Below are 19,110 nucleotides of genomic sequence, written 5' to 3'. Positions count from 1 at the left end.
TGTCTGCCAGTCGAGTGAATGGGAACACGATCAATAAGAGTTGAAAAAACTTGCATAGACAAATCCATATGAAACCCTGCGGCTCGTGACGGCACATTGATGTCCTAAGACACGAAATGATCGGTTTGTGCGAGAAACCGAACAGTATTTATGATTTTGTTTACCTCTAAAACACCTCTATGTCCAACTGCGTTCAGCACTCGTTTAGTGAGGTCTGATCGCGCTCTGACAATGGCAGTGATGTCTCGAGCATACTTCAATGAGAGCTAGACATCACTTCTGCTGTCTATGTAAGTTTTTTTCGACTCTTATTGATCGTGTTCCCATTCATTCCCATTATAAGACTGACAGACTGCAGCGGTTGGAGTTAAAAATCATCATTTGTGTTCTACTGAAGAAACAAAGTCACCTACATCTTGGATGCGCATTTTTGGATGAACTATCACTTTAACTGAAATAAAATAAAATAAAAAAAACTTAAGCTTATTTCATATTAGCTTGTTGCCAAAGCAACATTTCTCTTTTCATTAAGCTTAACTTGATGTACTAAAAAAATTATAACTGAAATAATAATTAATAAAATTATATAGACAAAGTAGGAAAAAAAACAGTAAACATGACAAAAACACAATAAAATGACGACAACTTTAAAGTTGCCCTAGAATCAAAAATTGAATTTACCTCGGCATAGTTGAATAACAAGAGATCAGTACATGGAAATGACATACAGTGAGTCTCAAACTCCATTGCTTCCTCCTTCTTATATAAATCTCATTTGTTTAAAAGACCTCCGAAGAACAGGTGAATCTCAACATAACACCGACTGTTACGTAACAGTCGGGATCATTAATATGTACGCCCCCAATATTTGCATATGCCAGCTCATGTTCAAGGCATTAGACAAGGGCAGCCAGTATTAACGTCTGGATCCGTGCACAGCTGAATCATCAGACTAGGTAAGCAAGCAAGAACAATTGTGAAAAATGGCAGATGGAGCAATAATAACTAACATGATCCATGATAACATGATATTTTTAGGGATATTTGTGAATTGTCTTTCTAAATGTTTCGTTAGCATGTTGCTAATGTACTGTTAAAAGTTACCATCATTTATTACTGTATTCATGGAGACAAGAGCCGCGCTATTTTCATTATTAAACACTTGCAGTCTGTATAATTCATAAACACAACTTCATTCTTTATAAATTTCTCCAACAGTGTAGCATTAGCTTTTAGCCACGGAGCACTATCAAACTCATTCAGAATCAAATGTAAACATCCAAATAGATACTATACTCACATAATCCGATGCATACATGCAGTATGCATGACGAACACCTTGTAAAGATCCATTTTGAGGGTTATATTAGCTGTGTGAACTTTGTTTATTCAGTGATAGAATCAAGAGCTTGGGAGGGGGCGGAGAGCGCGTGATTTAAAGGGGCCGCAGCCTGAATTGGAGCATTTCTAATTATGCCTCAAAGTAGGCAGTTCAAAAAATGAATTTAAAAAAATCTATGGGGTATTTTGAGCTGAAACTGCACAGACACATTCAGGGGACACCTTAGACTTATATTACATCTTGTAAAAAAACGTTCGAAGGCACCTTTAAATTTAAAAAAGAAAAATCCCTAATAGTATACTAAAATAACTCTTTAAAGTCAGCATGAAATCATATTTGGCCCTATTTATTTTCCTAATGCATGTTACAGGCCTTATTATAATTATTTTTTTTAAATAGTCATTTCATTTGGAAATACATCACAATATGGTAGTAAATTCGGTTGCAACTTCCATTTCATGCCGACTTAAAAGAAAAGACAGATCTGTTGGCTGTATTATTGTGATAGATTGAAATGTTTATTTCAGACGAGTGGAGAGAAGGTGAGTAAACTCAGTCTGGTGGATCTGGCCGGCAGTGAAAGAGCAGATAAAACCGGAGCTGGAGGAGAAAGACTCAAAGAAGGCAGCAACATTAACAGGTTAGACACACACACACACGTTTGTTTTTGTGAATTGTGGGGACATTCCATGGACATAATGGTTTTTATACTGTACAAACCGTATTTTATATCCCCCTACACAAACCCTACCCCTAAACCTAACCCTAACCACAGGAAACTGATTCTCTATGATTTATAAGCCTTTTGAAAAGTGGGGATATGGGGTAATGTCCTCATAAGTCACCTCTTCTTGTAATACCTATGTCATACCCATGTCATTATACACATGTGTCCTGATATGTCACAACATGCCCACACACACGCACGTGTTGGGTTTCCATGTTTTATGGGGACTTTCCATAGACATAATGATTATGCTGTACAAACTTCTATCCCCTAACCCTAAACCTCTATATGTCTAACTTTAAACCATGTTTAAAATTAAACTAAAGCCATAAAAAAAAAAAAAAAACTTGGAATTTCATTACTTGGAATAAAATAAATGTTAACTAAATAAATTTTTATTTCGGCTGGTTGAAAAAAGCATAATTTCATATTTTCATTTAGTTTAACTTGTATTGTATATAGAACTAAAATAACTAAAACTGAAATAAATAAAAGTAAAACTTGTATAAAAACAAATATGTATATGGAAGAAAAAACAAAATGACTAAAACTGTAAAATTAAAATTAAAAAAAATAATACCCGAAATTAACTACAAAAGCTTAAATTAATTGATCATTTGTTTACTCAATTTACAAAAATACATTGACATAATGCATAACATAATTGAAAAGAAAATGTCATTTAATGGTATTTATTTGTTTATATATATATATATATATATATATAATGCTGTACAAACTTATATATATAAATATATATAATATAAATAAATTATATAAATATATATAATATAAATAAATTATATAAATATATATAATATAAATAAATTATATATATATATATATATATATATATAATTTATTTATATTATATATATTTATATAATTTATTTATATTATATATATTTATATAATTTATTTATATTATATATATTTATATATATAAGTTTGTACAGCATTATATATATATATATATATATATATATATATATATTGTGCTGTACAAACTTCTATTCCCTAATCCTAAACCTACCGGTCACAGAAAACTTTCTGAATTTTGACATTTTCAAAGAGCACCACTTTGTGTGATTTTATAAGCTGTTTTCCTCATAACATAGGGTTTACTCAAACCACACGTTGGGGACTCCTCCATTCCTAAATTAATTCATTAGATTCATTGTCTGATATTTGGCTATTTAGACACTGCATTGGCAGATTAACAGTATAAGAAATGTTTTTTTGTGTGTGTGTGTGTGTGTGTGTGTGTGTGTGTGTGTGTGTGTGTGTGTGTGTGTGTGTGTGTGTGTGTGTGTGTGTGTGTGTGTGTGTGTGTGTGTGTGTGTGTGTGTGTGTGTGTGTGTGTGTGTGTGTGTGTTTGTGTGTTTATTGAGTAAATAACAGTTAAAGCAAGCATATATTTAAATTATTTTTAATTTACATCTAATTTCTTTTTTTTTATGATACCTTCAAATTTTCAGGTTTCACACAAACACACCATCATTCACACATTCAAGTGTATTCTTGTGATAATGTGTGTGTTCAGGTCTCTCACGACTCTTGGACTGGTGATTTCAGCATTGGCGGAGCAGGGCGCAGGAAAAAACAAGAGTAAATTTGTTCCTTACAGAGACTCGGTGCTCACATGGTTACTAAAGGTGACGATAAGTGTTATTTTAACACTACACACCTTTTAAGAATCTAATTATTAGTCTTCAAAGAGTAGATTGGCTCAAAATGAAGATTTTGACATTATTTTTTTACTCTCACCATGTCATTCAGTACCTGTATGCTGCTGTTATTTCTTTGAAACACAAAAGGAGAATTTTTAAATAAGTTTAGCCATGCAGCACTTTTAAAATACAAAAAGTACCAAAAAAAAAAAATGCCCACACAGCATAAAATTGTAATAATAACGGTTGTTATTTGCTAAAAAAAAAAAAAAAAAAAAAAAATCTACAAGAAAAGATGCCATAGATTTGGCTTGGTTTCATCCCAACTCTCTGATGTAATTTCCTCTTTTTTTTGCATGTCAGGACAGTTTAGGAGGCAACAGTCGTACAGCTATGGTTGCCACGGTGAGTCCGGCGGCCGACAACTACGACGAGACTCTGTCCACGCTAAGGTACGCCGACCGGGCCAAAAGCATCGTTAATCACGCTGTGGTTAACGAAGATCCAAACGCCAGAATCATCAGAGAGCTGAGAGAAGAGGTGGAGAAACTGCGCAGCCAGCTGACCGAGGCTGAGGTACTACACACTAACAACTCTGCTGTGCATATGAGATGAACTTTGACCTCTAGCATGTTCAACAGTGTGTTTTTTTTCCTTTTTTTCTGTGTGTGAAGTCAATGAAAGCTCCTGAGCTCAAAGAGAGACTAGAGGAGTCCGAGAAGCTGATCCAGGAGATGATGGTGAGCTGGGAGGAGAAACTCAGGAAGACGGAAGAGATCGCACAGGTATTAAACACACAAGCTGGTGAATGTGCATCTGAGATCACACTGACATTTCTATTCTAACTCTTTAATACAATTTAGCTTCTCTATTTGTGGTAAGATAATTTTAAGCCTCTAAACTTTGGGTTTTCAGTCAAATTATCCAGTAATCAAATGCAATCAAACTACCAGTCCAAAACAGAGCTAATGTAAGAACAGTGACTTGCAGACAAACCAGCGTCTCTCTAGTAATGCTTTGATGGATGTGGATTGATGGAAAGGGTTAGTTCACCCAAAAATGAAAATTCTGTTATTAATTACTCACCCTCATGTCGTTCCATACCCGTAAGACCTTTGTTCATCTTCAGAACACAAATTAAGATATTTTTGTTGAAATCCGATGGCTCCGTGAGGCCTGCATAGCTAGCAATGACATTTCCTCTCTCAAGATCCATTAATGTACTAAAAACATTTTTGAACATATTTTTGATGTGCAAAAAAAAACCAAATAACGACTTATTTCGACATGATTTAAACACAAAAGATTCATAACGCTCAAAATCTTCCTGAAGCAGTGTTTTGAAATCGGACATCCCTATATAAGTCGTTATTTTGTTTTTTTTGGCGCACCAAAAATATTCTCGTCACTTTATAATAATATTATTGAACCACTGTACTCACATGAACTGATTTAAATATGTTTTTAGTACATTAATGGATCTTGAGAGAGGAAATGTCATTGTTGGCTATGGAGGCCTCACAGAGCCATTGGATTTCAACAAAAATATCTTAATTTGTGTTCTGAAGATTAACAAAGGTCTTACAGGTGTGGAATGACATGAGAATTTTCATTTTTGGGTGAACTCACTAACTCTTTAAGTTTGTTTATTTTATTTTTTTTTTGTAATTGTAAACAATTACAATATTCACTCAGAAATTGCTGGTATATTTCACAAATAATACAAAGAAATGGCAGGCAACACATTTTAATTATGCATGAAATTTCGAAATGGAAAGATGGTATTTATATTCCAATAATCTTTTTTTCTTACAACTTTGAAAAATAATTTTTACAGTGTATAATTGTTGATCTTTTTATAATAATTGTGGGCAGTGGAGGTTTTATTGGGTTCTTTTGCATTTAAAGAAATGAGAAAACCCCTCAGGACAGTCAGCAAAACATGCGTTCACAATGGCTTCTGTCTTCTGAATTGAGTATGTTTGGTTCTTTAGGAGCGACAGAAGCAGCTGGAAAGTTTGGGAATTTCTCTGCAGTCATCTGGGATCAGAGTCATTGATGAAAAATGCTTCCTGGTCAATCTGAACGCAGACCCCGCCCTCAATGAGCTGCTGGTGTATTACTTAAAGGTACAGACACAAATTAATGAAAATTAGTGTTACCTTCTCAGCTTGAATATTTCATATAAAACAATTCTCACATGTACATTTATGTAAAATATATGCATGTATAAATTTTTGATTCAAATGGTTAATTCTACATGATTTGGTGAAGTTTGAAGGGTTGCATTTCATTTATGTGTGTGTGTTTATGTACAGGAACACACTCGTGTGGGATCTGCGGACTCTCAGGACATTCAGTTGTGTGGTTTGGCGATTCAGCCGGAGCATTGTGTCATAGACATCAAAGTAGAGTTGGGAGTAACGATCACCCCGAAGAGAAACGCTCGGTAATCACTCACACATACACACGGGGTTTGGTATATATGTCTAACATTAAACCATGTTTAAAATTAAACTAAAGCCATAAAAAAAAACCAACAACAACAAAAAAAAACATTTTCATTACTTGAAATAAAATAAACATTAACTAAATAAATTATTTTATTTCGGCTGGTTGAAAAAAAAGCATCATTTCATATTTTAATTTAGTTTAACTTGTATTGTATATAGAACTAAAATAACTAAAACTGAATTAAATAAAACTAAAACTTGTATAAAAACAAATATGTATATGGAAGAAAAAACAAAATTATTAAAAAAAATAAATAAATAAATTGTATTTCGGCTGGTTGAAAAAAAAGCATCATTTCATATTTTCATTTAGTTTAACTTGTATTGTATATAGTACTAAATTAACTAAAACTGAAATAAATAAAAGTAAAACTTGTATAAAAACGAATATGTATATGGAAGAAAAAACTAAATGACTAAAACTTTAAAATTAAAATAAAAAAATAAATAATACCCGAAATTAACTACAAAAGCTCAAATTAATTGATCATTTGTTTGTACAATTAACTCAATTTACAAAACTACATTGACATAATGCATAACATAATTGAAAAGAAAATGTCATTTAATGGTATTTATTTGTTTATATTTATATTTATATATATATATATATATATATATATATATATATATATATATATATATAAGATAGATTATGCTGTACAAACTAACTTCTATCCCCTAATCCTAAACCTACCCGTCACAGAAAACTTTCTGAATTTTGACATTTTCAAAGAGCATCACTTAGTGTGATTTTCAGTAACATAGGGTTTACCCAAACCACTCATGTTGGGGACTCATAATTATGATGCATAACATAATTGAAAAGAAAATGTAATTTAATGGTATTTATTTGTTTATATTTATTATAATAAATATATATATATATATATATATATATATATATATATATATATATATATATATATATATATATATATATATATATATATATATATATATAATACATACACACTACCGCCGCTCAAAAGTTTGGGATCGGTAAGATTTTTTATGTTTTTAAAAGAAGTTTCTTCTGCTCACCAAGGCTACATTTATTTAATTAAAAATACAGTAAAAGAGTAATATTGTGAAAATTTATTAGAATTAAAAAAAACTGTTTTCTATTTAAATATATTTTACAAATTAATTTATTCTCGTGTTGGCAAAGCTGAATTTTCATCATCATTACTCCAGTCTTCAGTGTCACATGATCCTTCAGAAATCATTCTAATATGCTGATTTGCTGCTCAATAAACATTTGTTATTATTATCAATGTTGAAAACAGTTGTGTACTTTTTTTTTCAGGATTCCTTGATGAATAGAAAGTTCAAAAGAACAGCATTTATCTGAAATACAAAGCTTCTGTAGCATTATACACTACCGTTCAAAAGTTTGGGGTCAGTCAGAATTTTTAGTTTTATTTTTTTGAAAAGAAATTAAAGAAATGAAATCAATCAAAAGTGGCAGTAAAGACATTTATAATGTTACAAAAGATTAGATTTCAGATAAACACTGTTCTTTTGAACTTTCTATTCATCAAAGAATCCTGAAAAAAAATATTGTACACAAATATTTTGTACAATTGTACACATTAAATGTTTCTTGAGCAGCAGATCTTCATATTAGAATGATTTCTGAAGGATCATGTGACACTGAAGACTGAAGTAATGATGCTGAAAATTCAGCTTTGCCATCACAAGAATAAATTACATTTTAAAATATTTTCAAATAGAAAACAGTTATTTTAAATTGTAATAATATTTCACAATATTACTGTATTTTTAATTAAGTAAATGCACCCTTGGTGAGCAGACGAAACTTCTTTTAAAAACATTAAAAATCTTACCGATCCCAAACTAGTGTGTATATATTGTAGTGTGTATATATTGTAACATTGTTATAATATTGATTGTAACATTTGCATATTAATATGCTTCAGTCTGTCTCTACTCTTTTGCAAGTGATAGTAAGAATATGTGAATGTGACCATTCATATACCGTGTCTCTGTGTGCAGCACGTGTGTGAATGGAGCTGTTATCTCGTCTCCTGTCCAGCTGCATCATGGGGATCGAATCCTGTGGGGAAACAACCACTTCTTCAGGTCAGTGAGACACATTCACCCTCGGGTCAAGTACGGGTTCTGGCTTTACTTGTGTTTCAGAATGAAAACTCTGGCTGATTATAATCTCAAAGACTCAAAGACATTTTATGTGTCCTCTTCTTAAATTGATCAAAACCTGTGTGTGTAAAAGTGTCGTTCTTCTCTTTGCGTTTCTCAGGATCAGCGTGTCTAACGCGTATCGCGTTGGCGTGGAGGATGAGGAAGGGTCTATGATGAAGGCTGGTCTTCACCCTGAGTGTCTAGATGTGGATCTAGACCGTCTCAGTCACGGCTCCAATGACACCAGCTTCAGTTTTGAGTCTGCACAGACAGAAGTCATGATGAAAGCTCTGGGAAACAACGGTGAGGGACACGTCACATGACAGACTGACTATTACAATCAATATAAGCTGCTTTAAAGGGTGATTCTGTGCTGCTATAACTATTACAAACCTTTAAAAAACCCTTTGAGACCCAAGTTAAAGTCTGTTGATATTAAAATAATGAAGTATTTCTTTTAATACTTTGCCCTTTATCTATGAAATGTTTCTCAGACCCGATGCAGTCAGTGCTTCATTCTCTGGAGCGCAGACACGAGGAGGAGAAGCGTTCGGCTCTGGAGCGTCAGCGGCTGATGTACGAGCAGGAGCTGCAGCAGCTGCGCAAACGTCTGTCGTCGGAGCTGCAGACGCAGGGCTCTCATCCGCAGCACCACCGAAGCAGCGAGAATCTCAACGTGAGCTCGGTCTCCTCACAGAGCCGACTGCGCCAGTGGAGTGAGGAGAGGTGAGAGACAAAACTTCGCCTTGATGCATTTTGACTTGCATTCGAAACCACAGAAGTATTTGATATGCGTTTGTGTGCCACATCTCATGTTTTATGTGGCCTCAGGGAGGCTTTGATGAACCGAACTCTGCGTAAGCTCAGAGAACAGATCGTGAAGGCCAATCTGCTGGTGCAGGAGGCTGGATTCATCTCTGAAGAGCTCAACAAGAAAACAGAATATAAAGTTACACTGCAGATACCTGCTGCCAACCTCAACGCCAACCGCAAGGTCAGGACAGACACTTCTGAAACATATTTTATCAGCTAGAAATTGTTTTTGTTGAGTTTAGTCTTTATGAACATGAACAGTCATGGAAATTCACTAAAAAAAGAAAGTGCTTCATTTAAACAACCATCCTAAGGATATTATTTGGTCTTTCCATTACTATTATACACTAAAAAATTACCTTGTTGAATTCTGAGTTAGGGTGAAAGTGCAGCTTTCATGTTCTCCTTCCTGCAGCGGGACACTGTTCTGAGCGAGCCGGCGGTGGAGGTGAGGAGGAAGGGCAAAGGGAAGCAGATCTGGGCCATGGAGAAGATGGAGAACCGGCTGGTGGACATGAGAGAGCTCTACCAGGAGTGGAAAGACTATGACGAGGACAATCCTGTATGTCAAATCACATGAGAACTTTAATGCAGCTACTGTACATTTACCATAATTTACCTTGGTACACATTTTTATTGCAGCAACAATAATTGTAGTGACTAATATACACACACATACATATACAGGTGCTGGTCATTTAATTAGAATATCGTGAAAATATTTTTAAAAATGAAACTTTAATTTATACTAGATTCCCTACATGTAAAGTAAAACATTTCAAAAGTTTTTTTTTTTTTTTTAATTTGTTGATTAGAGCGTACAGCTCATGAAAGTCCAAAATCCAGTATCTCAAAATATTAGAATATTTACATGTGAGTTTCATTAAATGACCTACAGTATAAATTTCTGGTATCTCTTGTTCTTTGAAACCACACTAATGGGGAAGACTGCTGACTGCAATGGTCCAGGAGACAATCACTGATACCCTCCACAAAGAGAGTAAGTCACAGATGGTCATTACTGAATGGGGTGGCTGTTTACAGAGTGATATATCAAAGCATATTAAATACAAAGTTGACTGGAAGGAAGATATTGGGTAGGCAAAGGTGCACAAGCAACAGGGACCGCAAGCTTGAGAATACTGTCAAGTAAGCCGATTCAAACATTTGGGAGAGCTTCACAATGAGTCGAATGAAGCTGGAGTCAGCGCATCAAGAGTTACCACACTCAGACATCTTCAGGAAAAGGACTACCAAGCAACTTCTGAAACAGAAACAACATCAGAAGCATATTACCTGGGCTAAGGAGAAAAGAACTGGACAGTGAACAGTGGTCGAAAGTCCTCTTTTCAGATAAAAGTAAATTTTGCATTTCATGTTGAAATCATGGTCCCAGAGTCTGAAGGAAGACTGGAGAGGCACAGAATCCAAGCTGCTTGAAGTCTAGTGTGAAGTTTCTGAAGTCAGTAATGATTTGGGGGGGCCGTGACGTCTGCTGGTGTTGGTCCATTGTGTTTTATCAAGTGCAAAGTCAATGCAGCCATCTTCCAGGAGATTTTGGAGCACTTTATGCTTCCATCTGCTGACAAGCTTTATGGAGATGCTGATTTCCTTTTCCAGCAGGACTTTAGCACCTGCCCACAGTGCAAAAACCACTTCCAAGGTTTGCTGACCATGATATTACTGTGCTTTATTGGCCAGCCAACATGCCTGACCCCTGAATCTATGGGATATTTTCAAGAGAAAGATGAGAAACAGTCGATCCAACAATATACAGATGATCTGAATGCTTAATAGTGCCTCAGCAGTGCCACAGGCTGATCACTTCCATGCCACACTTCACTGATGCTGTATTGAGTGCACAAATGAACATACTTTAAAGAACTTGAACTTTTCTTTTTTGAAAATCCATTTTTTGATTGATCTTAGGAAATATTCTAATATTTTGAGATACTGGATTTTGGACTTTCATGAGCTGTACGCTCTAATCATCAAAATAAAAAAAAATAAAAAACTTTTGAAATGTTTTACTTTACATGTAGGGAATCTACAATATATTTCATTTTTAAAAATAATTTACAATAAAAAAATGAACTTTTTCACAATATTCTAATTATATGACCAGCACCTGTATATTCATTGTTCATCTCATCCTTGTCTGTCCTCAGGTCATGCGTTCCTACTTCAAGCGTGCCGATCCGTTCTTCGACGAGCAGGAGAATCATAGTCTGATTGGTGTGGCGAACGTCTTCCTGTCCTGTCTGCTGTATGATGTCAAGCTACAGTACGCAGTACCCATCATCAACCAGAAGGGGGAGGTATAAACAAACCAGATTCATTATAATGTTTATACTTTGTTTAGAAAAGGGTGTTGTTTTCATATTATATTTTATACCTTAGACACCTCAGGTGAATAGAATAAAAAAATAAAATGTTTTACATGTCATTTTTTGTATGTATCAGAAAATACTGTCAATAGCCAGAAAAAAAAAAGTTTGCACAACGTTTTAAGGAATAAAATGCTATATAAATCATGCAAATGTTATATGAGCATACCCCTCAGTAAAAACCTTCAGAATATAGACAGGAATAAAACTGTAAAGTTTGGTGTATGTAAAGCTGCTGGAGATTTCTGACTCAAACTCACTGCCTTTAAATACATGTTTTGTAATTGAAATCTACAGACACAAACAGATAAAGTGCAATAAAAAACACTTAAATTTGTTTTTTGGATGTTTTCTTTCCACTAATCTAAAAGTAGACATGTAATGGAAGCAAAATAGCCCAAAATCCCAAAATGTGCATGAAAAAAACAATGGTTTCACCTGTAGTATCTTGTCTTAAGTTAATACATCATCACAGTTCTGACAAACTGCTAGGGAAGGGATTTATAACCATTGGTTTTGTGTGTGTGTTTCTAGGTGGCAGGTCGTCTTCACGTAGAAGTCGAGCGTCTGAGTGGAGAACTAGAGGAGTGTGAGACGGGGGGCGGGGACTCTGACATCAGTCCAGACGGCGAGATGCAAGAACGCAAACTTACCTGCATGGTCAGTTAAAACAGGAAGTCTCCAATCAAACATGCAATCATTCATTATGCACAGAATTAAAATACTAACTATGAAAGTCTAAACTGGAGTTGAGTGTAGGACTTTTTCTCTTTCCAGATCAAGGTGTTGCAGGCGACAGGACTACCTCAGCACCTCTCGAATTTCGTGTTCTGTCAGTATTATTTCTGGGAGCAGAAGGAACCCGTGTTTATCGCTCCGGAGGTCGGCCTGACCGCTCCCAGCAGCAGAGAGCCGCAGTCCCTGGTGTTGTTTGACAACTGCAAGGTTAAAACACTCATTTCAGTCTCATCATGTGCTGCAGGAATGATGCTGTCTTCAAATTTATTATAGGAAATTGGACACGAATGCCCTCTCAAGTCATGTTTACTACTGGGAAACTTGAGTTTCCGAGTTGGTTGTGCCATAAACTTTAAAAGCAATACAAAAATAGTTCTATCACATTGAATAAAGCATTACAGTGAAACGTGTCTGGTTTCTCTCGTTTTTTCTTTTATGTATAAACTGTGTAAGTCATCATACATCTCTTTCCGCATCTGTAGAATCTGGAAGTGACCGTAACTGAAGACTTCCTGGAGTTTCTGACGGAGGGAGCCGTGGCTGTTGAGGTCTATGGTCACAAACAGGCAAACCCTCGCAGGAATCTGGCTCTCTGGGACCTTGGAGTGATTCAGGCGAAGACTCGCTCTCTCAGAGAGAGGTACACCAGTCTTTATAATACTTCTGAAACACAACATGCATCACAGATTATTTCTGTGACAGCAGAATAGATTTAGTCAATGTTCAGGTGATCGTGATTCACAGGGCAGGGTTTCTCAAACTAGGGTTCGTAAGTTGATGAAAAGCTAAGAATAATTATATGATAAAAATGTAAGGTAAAAAACTTCAAAATAAAACACTTGCTAAAATAATTTAGTAAATTATTAATAAATATGGCTAAAATATTTTCTTTGTTTACCTGCATGTGACTATGAACCAACATTAATGTAAAATAAATCATTTTAAAATCTTCATTTAAAAAAGTCAAAATAAAATACTTCAAAGTAAAACACAAAAATAATTTAGTAAAATATTAACAAATAGAACTATATTTTGTTTTTTTACCTGCATGTATTGAGATCATCAACTGGAATTTAATGTCAAATTAAAATGGAATAAATAATTAAAATATATTTTTTATTTAAAAGTCAAAATAAAACACTTAGTAAAATATTTTAGTCAAATATTAATAAACATAATTGTGACAATGCATGTCATGTGACCATTTACCAACATCAGAGAACTGTGAACAGTAATGTTTTGTTAAATTATTTTGACTTAAAATCACGGGTACTTAATATTTTAGGTTAAAGAGGTTTGACAAAATTATTTTATTTTACATTTAGCCTCTTAGTTTTATTTTTTGTTTTAATAGATAATATTGTTAAATGATTTTATACAATTAATTGAAACATTATTGTTATTTTACATATTTTAAATTTTGTTACTCTTTAGTTTGCCATGAATATAGACTTTGATGCTGATATGCTTTTAAATGATGGTTAAAAATTTTGATCATATCAGATAATAATTCTAAAACGGGTCGTTTTTCATGGCCATTTTCCATGCTCTCTGACTCGCTTTGGAAATGAAGCGGTCTCTTCTGCGTTGTTCTGTGTGCAGGTGGAGTGAAGTGACCCGCAGGCTGGAGCTCTGGGTGCAGATCCTGGAGCTGAACGATGCGGGAGAGTTTGTGCCGGTGGAGGTTCAGCCAGCTAAGGACGTCTGCACAGGAGGAATCTTTCAGCTTAAACAGGTCTGTGTGGATATTAATGATAGTACGAGGTGTAAAACTTCACCTTGACGCATCATTTCATTGATAATCTGACCTGGATGCAGTGTGTCTTATGATGCAGTTCATGAATGTGTGACAGGGTCAGTCCAGGCGTGTTCAGGTGGAGGTGCGTTCAGTCCAGGACTCTGGCACCATGCCTCTAATCACGGAGTCTGTGCTCAACGTCTCCATCGGGAATGTGGAGGTCCATCAGAGGGTGAAAAAACTCATCTTTACTGTTTTTTTTGTTTGTTTTTTTACGTTGTTGTACTAAGTCTTTGTGCAAAATGTTTTCACACATAAATCTTGATTCACTAACAAGCCACTTACATCAAACCAGACATGGGTAACCTCAACAACATGTAATGCATTAAAGTAAAATTATTTTTAGATGTAATTTTTATTAACGTGGAGTGACACTAAGTTACCCTACAATAAATCATCTTGTATAATTTAATTTAATAGTTTAATACTTAATATGTAATAAAAAATTATCCGTTCTGTTATGCAGTTTTATTTCAGTATTATTTATATATGATTGTTTTTAATTAATATTTTGAATTAGCTTATATATATATATATATATATATATATATATATATATATATATATATATATATATATATATATATATATATATATATATATATATATAATTTTTTTATTTTTTTATTTTTTATTTTTTTAATCGTTTTGGTTTTAGTAATTTGTTATTTTGTCATTTGTATTTTATTTTTTACTTATATTAATATGATATTTATTTGATATTATATACTAATAATTTATATTATATTATATTATATTATATTATATTATATTATATTATATTATATTATATTATATTATATTATATTATATTATATTATATTATATTATATATTGTTTTAGTTTTTATTTATTTCCAGTTAGTAATTTTTAGTGCATCAACTTAAACTTATTTTAGTTAGTTGCAGAGGAAACATTGCTAACATTTAGCTTGTTTTACATCTTTTATTTGCATTTTATTTTATTTCAGCTTTAAGAACATTTTTGTTAATTAAAATAGTTTTGGTTTAGTTACTGAAAATAGCCCAGATGTCATGTGACCAATCCCTGTCATAATTTAATAGTTTAATACTTAATATGCAACCAAAATGATCAGTTCTGCATAGTTATTTAGTTGGTCACATGTAATTGAGGCCTATATAAAATTGGTTTTGAAAATTGCACACTTGGCTCTACTCAAGTTCACCATGTACGCTCTCATTTTTAGAGAGCAAAAGGAAAGCCCTAATATGGAGATGGTTGGGTGTGTCTTATGCAAATTACTAACTGCAGGCACACACCTCCTTATTTAGAACAGAATCTGGATTGATCAACATCAGAATCATGATTCAAAGTTTTTCTATGTTATTTTTGAAGGTGGGAGATAAAGATGTGGACAGTTATCAGGTAATGATTTTTAGTCTTTTTTTAAATATGTAAATTATGTCTGTGATGATTGGCTATATTCTGAATTTTTGTGTAGTTCATTTGGTGAGCATAAGAGCTTTACAGTACAGCACTGTAGATATAGCTTTATGTGATTAATATTTATGCATGTTTCTGCCTGTAGGAGTTTGATCTGGAGAGACTGAGGGCCCAGTGGCTCATGGCTCTAACTGAACGACAGGAATATCTGGACCAACGCCTCCAGAAACTTGTCGGCAAGCAAGGTAAGAATCCACCGTCAAATGTGTTTCAGCTTTTGGTATAGATTCAGGGAACACCTTTGGTGAAAATAGGAGAAAAGTGACTGACCTTTCTTGTAGATAAGTCAGAAGAGGATGTGGAGAGCGAGTCCCAGCTGCTCGAGTGCCGTCTGACACTAACGGAGGAGAGAAACGCTGTACTGGTGCCCTCTGCTGGCAGCGGTATCCCAGGAGCCCCTGCGGAGTGGTAAATGCACATCAGCTCTTCCTTTGAACATCATTCCTATTTAACAATCATAGCGATAACATATCCTGGGACACACCAAGACAATGTCAACATGGTGTGTTCAAGTGCAGCTTATTGGCTGAGACACAGCTGATGAGAGGCAACAACACAGTCAGCTTTTGTCGCCGCTAGTTCTTTGACATCAGCTTGGTGTGTCCCGGGCTTAAAATTCAAGTTCTAAAACAACTTGATTGGTTGATCAGAATTTTTTTTGTGCTGAGGGTTAATTAAATTTAGTGATGAACCTTATTTTCACTATCTGGTTCCTGTTCCTGCAGGGTTCCTGTGCCTGGAATGGAGACCCACATCCCAGTCATCTTCCTGGACCTCAGTGGTAAATATTTAATGTGTTCCAAATCCTAATGTGCTGCTTGAATGCTTACTGCCTACATAGGCTGCTCCCTTCTAAGGGAGTGCCCTACATGGAGAGCAACTCCACACGCTTCTCATCTGATTCACAATTGTTGAGTTTGACATTAGCATGTTGATAAAGCTAACACAATCTAATATATAAAATACATAACAAATATCACTTAGTATAGTCAATGTCAATTAAATTAAATGTTCTTTATTGGCAGCTGAAACACTAATAATTAAATCATAAAAACTGTAAAAATAAAAAATAAACATTTTAAAATAAAACAAGCACAATAAAACTGTTATTAATAATAGATGAAATTTAATTTGTTGAATGCATGTTATGCAGTATTATTTTAGTGTTATTTATATACTATTGTATTTTTATTAATATTTTGAATTTTATGTTAATTTTAGTTTTCATTTTCATTTTTAAAAGTTTTAATAATTTTTTATGTGCTTGTGTAAATTTATGTATTTATATTGATTTAATAATATTGATTTAATATGTATTATAATAAGTATTTTATTTCTGGTTTTTAGTTAACTTTTAGATTTTATTTATTTCCAGTAATTTTAGTGCTTCAATTTAAACATTTTAGTTAGTTGCCCAGGGAGCATTTCCAACATTAACATTGTTTTTCGTCTCTTATTTGTATTATTTTATTTTAGCTTTATTAAGAACATTTTAGTTTTAGCTTAGTTAACGATAATAGCCTTGATGTCATGTGACTAATAACTGACAATCAGAGAGCTGTGAGAATGTGAATGTTAAATTACTGAAATATTAACTTAAAATCTCACAGGGACGTTGAGTAAAATATTTTACATCAGGTTCAGCTGACAAAATTTGTGTTGTATGAAGTTTAAATAATCAGCTTTTTCTCCACTTTTTTTCACTGAGTTGCTTTTTCCTGTCATCTACAGCTGATGACTTCTATGATCATCTGTCCGCTCCTCTGGCTGGAGGTCTGGATGCTGTGCTGAACAGAGAAGATAAAGATGATTTCATAGATTTACAGATAGTCAAACACCAAGAGAATGAGGTGAGGAATATTCTGCATCATGGTATCCCATATTGCACAAGTTTCTTTTGTCAAGTCATGTTTCTGTCCTCACCAAAACTGATATGCCACAAAATTATGGCCAATCATAATAGATCTGATATTTAAAACCATTTCTTAAATAATTTGGGGCATTTCCAAATGAAAAAAGAAATTAACAATAAAAGAGAAAAAACATCCAGAACACCATAGCAATGTGATAAAAAGACTCCTTAACGATCATCCAGAATACCATATCATCATAATAAAGAACCCCTTAGCAATGCTTTAGCAACTATCCAGTACACCATATAAACATAAAAACACTGAGAGCACCTTAGCAACTCCCTAGTGACCATCCAGAACACCATATGAATGTGATAAAAACACTGAGAGCACCTTAGCAACTCCCTAGTGATGATCCAGAACACCATAGCAACATAACACAGAGAGCACCCTAGAAACTCCCTAGGACAATTTAGAATACTATAGCAACATAACACTGAGAGCACTTTAGCAACTCCCTAGTGACGATCCAGAACACCATAGCAACATGATAAACACTGAGAGAACCCTAACAACTCCCTAGCAACCATCCAGAACATCACAGCAACATAAAAACACAGAGAGCACCTTAGCAACTCCCTAGCAACCATCCAGAACACCAAAGCAACATGATAAAAACAATGAGAGCACCTTAGCAACTCCCTAGTGACTATTTAGAACACCAAAGCAACATAAAAACACTAAGAACTCCTTAGCAACTCCCTAACAACCATCCAGAACGCCACTGTAACATAACACTGAGAGCACTTTAGCAGCTCCCTAGTGACTATTTAGAACACCAAAGCATCATAAAAACACTAAGAACTCCTTAGCAACTCCCTAACAGCCATCCAGAACGCCACCCACAGTAACATAACACTGAGAGCACTTTAGCAACTCCCTAATGACTATTTAGAACACCAAAGCAACATAAAAACACTAAGAACTCCTTAGCAACTCCCTAACAACCATCCAGAATGCCACAGTAACATAACACTGAGAGCACTTTAGCAACTCCCTAGCAACAGTCCAGAACACTTCAGAACACATCCAGTGACATTTCAGAACATCACATCAACATAACACAGAGAGCACCCTAGAAACTCCCTAGTACAATTTAGAACACTATAGCAACATAACACTGAGAGTACCTTAGCAACTCCCTAGCAACCATCCAGAACACCACAGCAATGTGATTAAAAACACTGAGAGCACCCTAGCAACCATCCAGAACACCACAGCAACATGTCTACAATGCCCTAGCAACCTCTCATAATATCAAAAAAGAGAACAACTATACATATCTGGATACAAAATCCAGAGTGAATTGAAAAACCTTTTAAAGTTTTGATTTGTGATGTCAGTCATCTATCTTCTCACAGGTGAAGGCAGAGGCATCATGGGACTGCACCGTTCACAATAGTCCTGAGCTAAATCGAGCAACAGGGCAGGATCAGAGGGTTTATCTCACTATCCGCATTGTCGTTCTGCTCAGTCATCCCGCACAAATGCAGTTGGTCCTACGCAAACGCATCTGCGTGAACCTCACCGGACGACAGGTGTGACAGTTAATATGATAATGTGTTTAATTGATGATGTT

The 19,110-nt window shown here is 34.4% G+C and overlaps 1 protein-coding gene across 5 annotated transcripts in view; it reads left to right on the top strand.

The window, feature by feature from the left end:
• The window catches only part of kif13bb (kinesin family member 13Bb), a 46,668-nt gene that overhangs the window by 19,543 nt on the left and 8,015 nt on the right, over positions 1-19,110 (top strand). For 4 of the 5 annotated variants that reach the window (XM_067384457.1, XM_067384454.1, XM_067384455.1 and 1 more), the window contains 23 exons: positions 1,870-1,982; positions 3,613-3,724; positions 4,103-4,315; positions 4,414-4,524; positions 5,734-5,868; positions 6,058-6,188; positions 8,272-8,358; positions 8,537-8,721; positions 8,913-9,144; positions 9,250-9,412; positions 9,647-9,793; positions 11,400-11,549; positions 12,153-12,278; positions 12,396-12,563; positions 12,839-12,996; positions 13,959-14,091; positions 14,210-14,326; positions 15,511-15,540; positions 15,704-15,803; positions 15,900-16,026; positions 16,344-16,399; positions 17,350-17,468; positions 18,893-19,069. In XM_067384457.1, coding sequence (XP_067240558.1) covers positions 1,870-1,982; positions 3,613-3,724; positions 4,103-4,315; positions 4,414-4,524; positions 5,734-5,868; positions 6,058-6,188; positions 8,272-8,358; positions 8,537-8,721; positions 8,913-9,144; positions 9,250-9,412; positions 9,647-9,793; positions 11,400-11,549; positions 12,153-12,278; positions 12,396-12,563; positions 12,839-12,996; positions 13,959-14,091; positions 14,210-14,326; positions 15,511-15,540; positions 15,704-15,803; positions 15,900-16,026; positions 16,344-16,399; positions 17,350-17,468; positions 18,893-19,069 — 3,090 coding nt within the window. Of the gene's footprint in view, positions 1-1,869; positions 1,983-3,612; positions 3,725-4,102; positions 4,316-4,413; positions 4,525-5,733; positions 5,869-6,057; positions 6,189-8,271; positions 8,359-8,536; positions 8,722-8,912; positions 9,145-9,249; positions 9,413-9,646; positions 9,794-11,399; positions 11,550-12,152; positions 12,279-12,395; positions 12,564-12,838; positions 12,997-13,958; positions 14,092-14,209; positions 14,327-15,510; positions 15,541-15,703; positions 15,804-15,899; positions 16,027-16,343; positions 16,400-17,349; positions 17,469-18,892; positions 19,070-19,110 lie in introns of those variants that run through there. The other variant, XM_067384458.1, reaches the window with a different exon arrangement.

This window comes from Chanodichthys erythropterus, chromosome 4 (assembly GCF_024489055.1).
Source record: "Chanodichthys erythropterus isolate Z2021 chromosome 4, ASM2448905v1, whole genome shotgun sequence".
Classification (NCBI taxonomy): Eukaryota; Metazoa; Chordata; class Actinopteri; order Cypriniformes; family Xenocyprididae; genus Chanodichthys; species Chanodichthys erythropterus.
The sequence above is the reverse complement of the archived record's forward strand: the minus strand, read 5'-3'. Positions and strand labels throughout refer to the sequence as shown.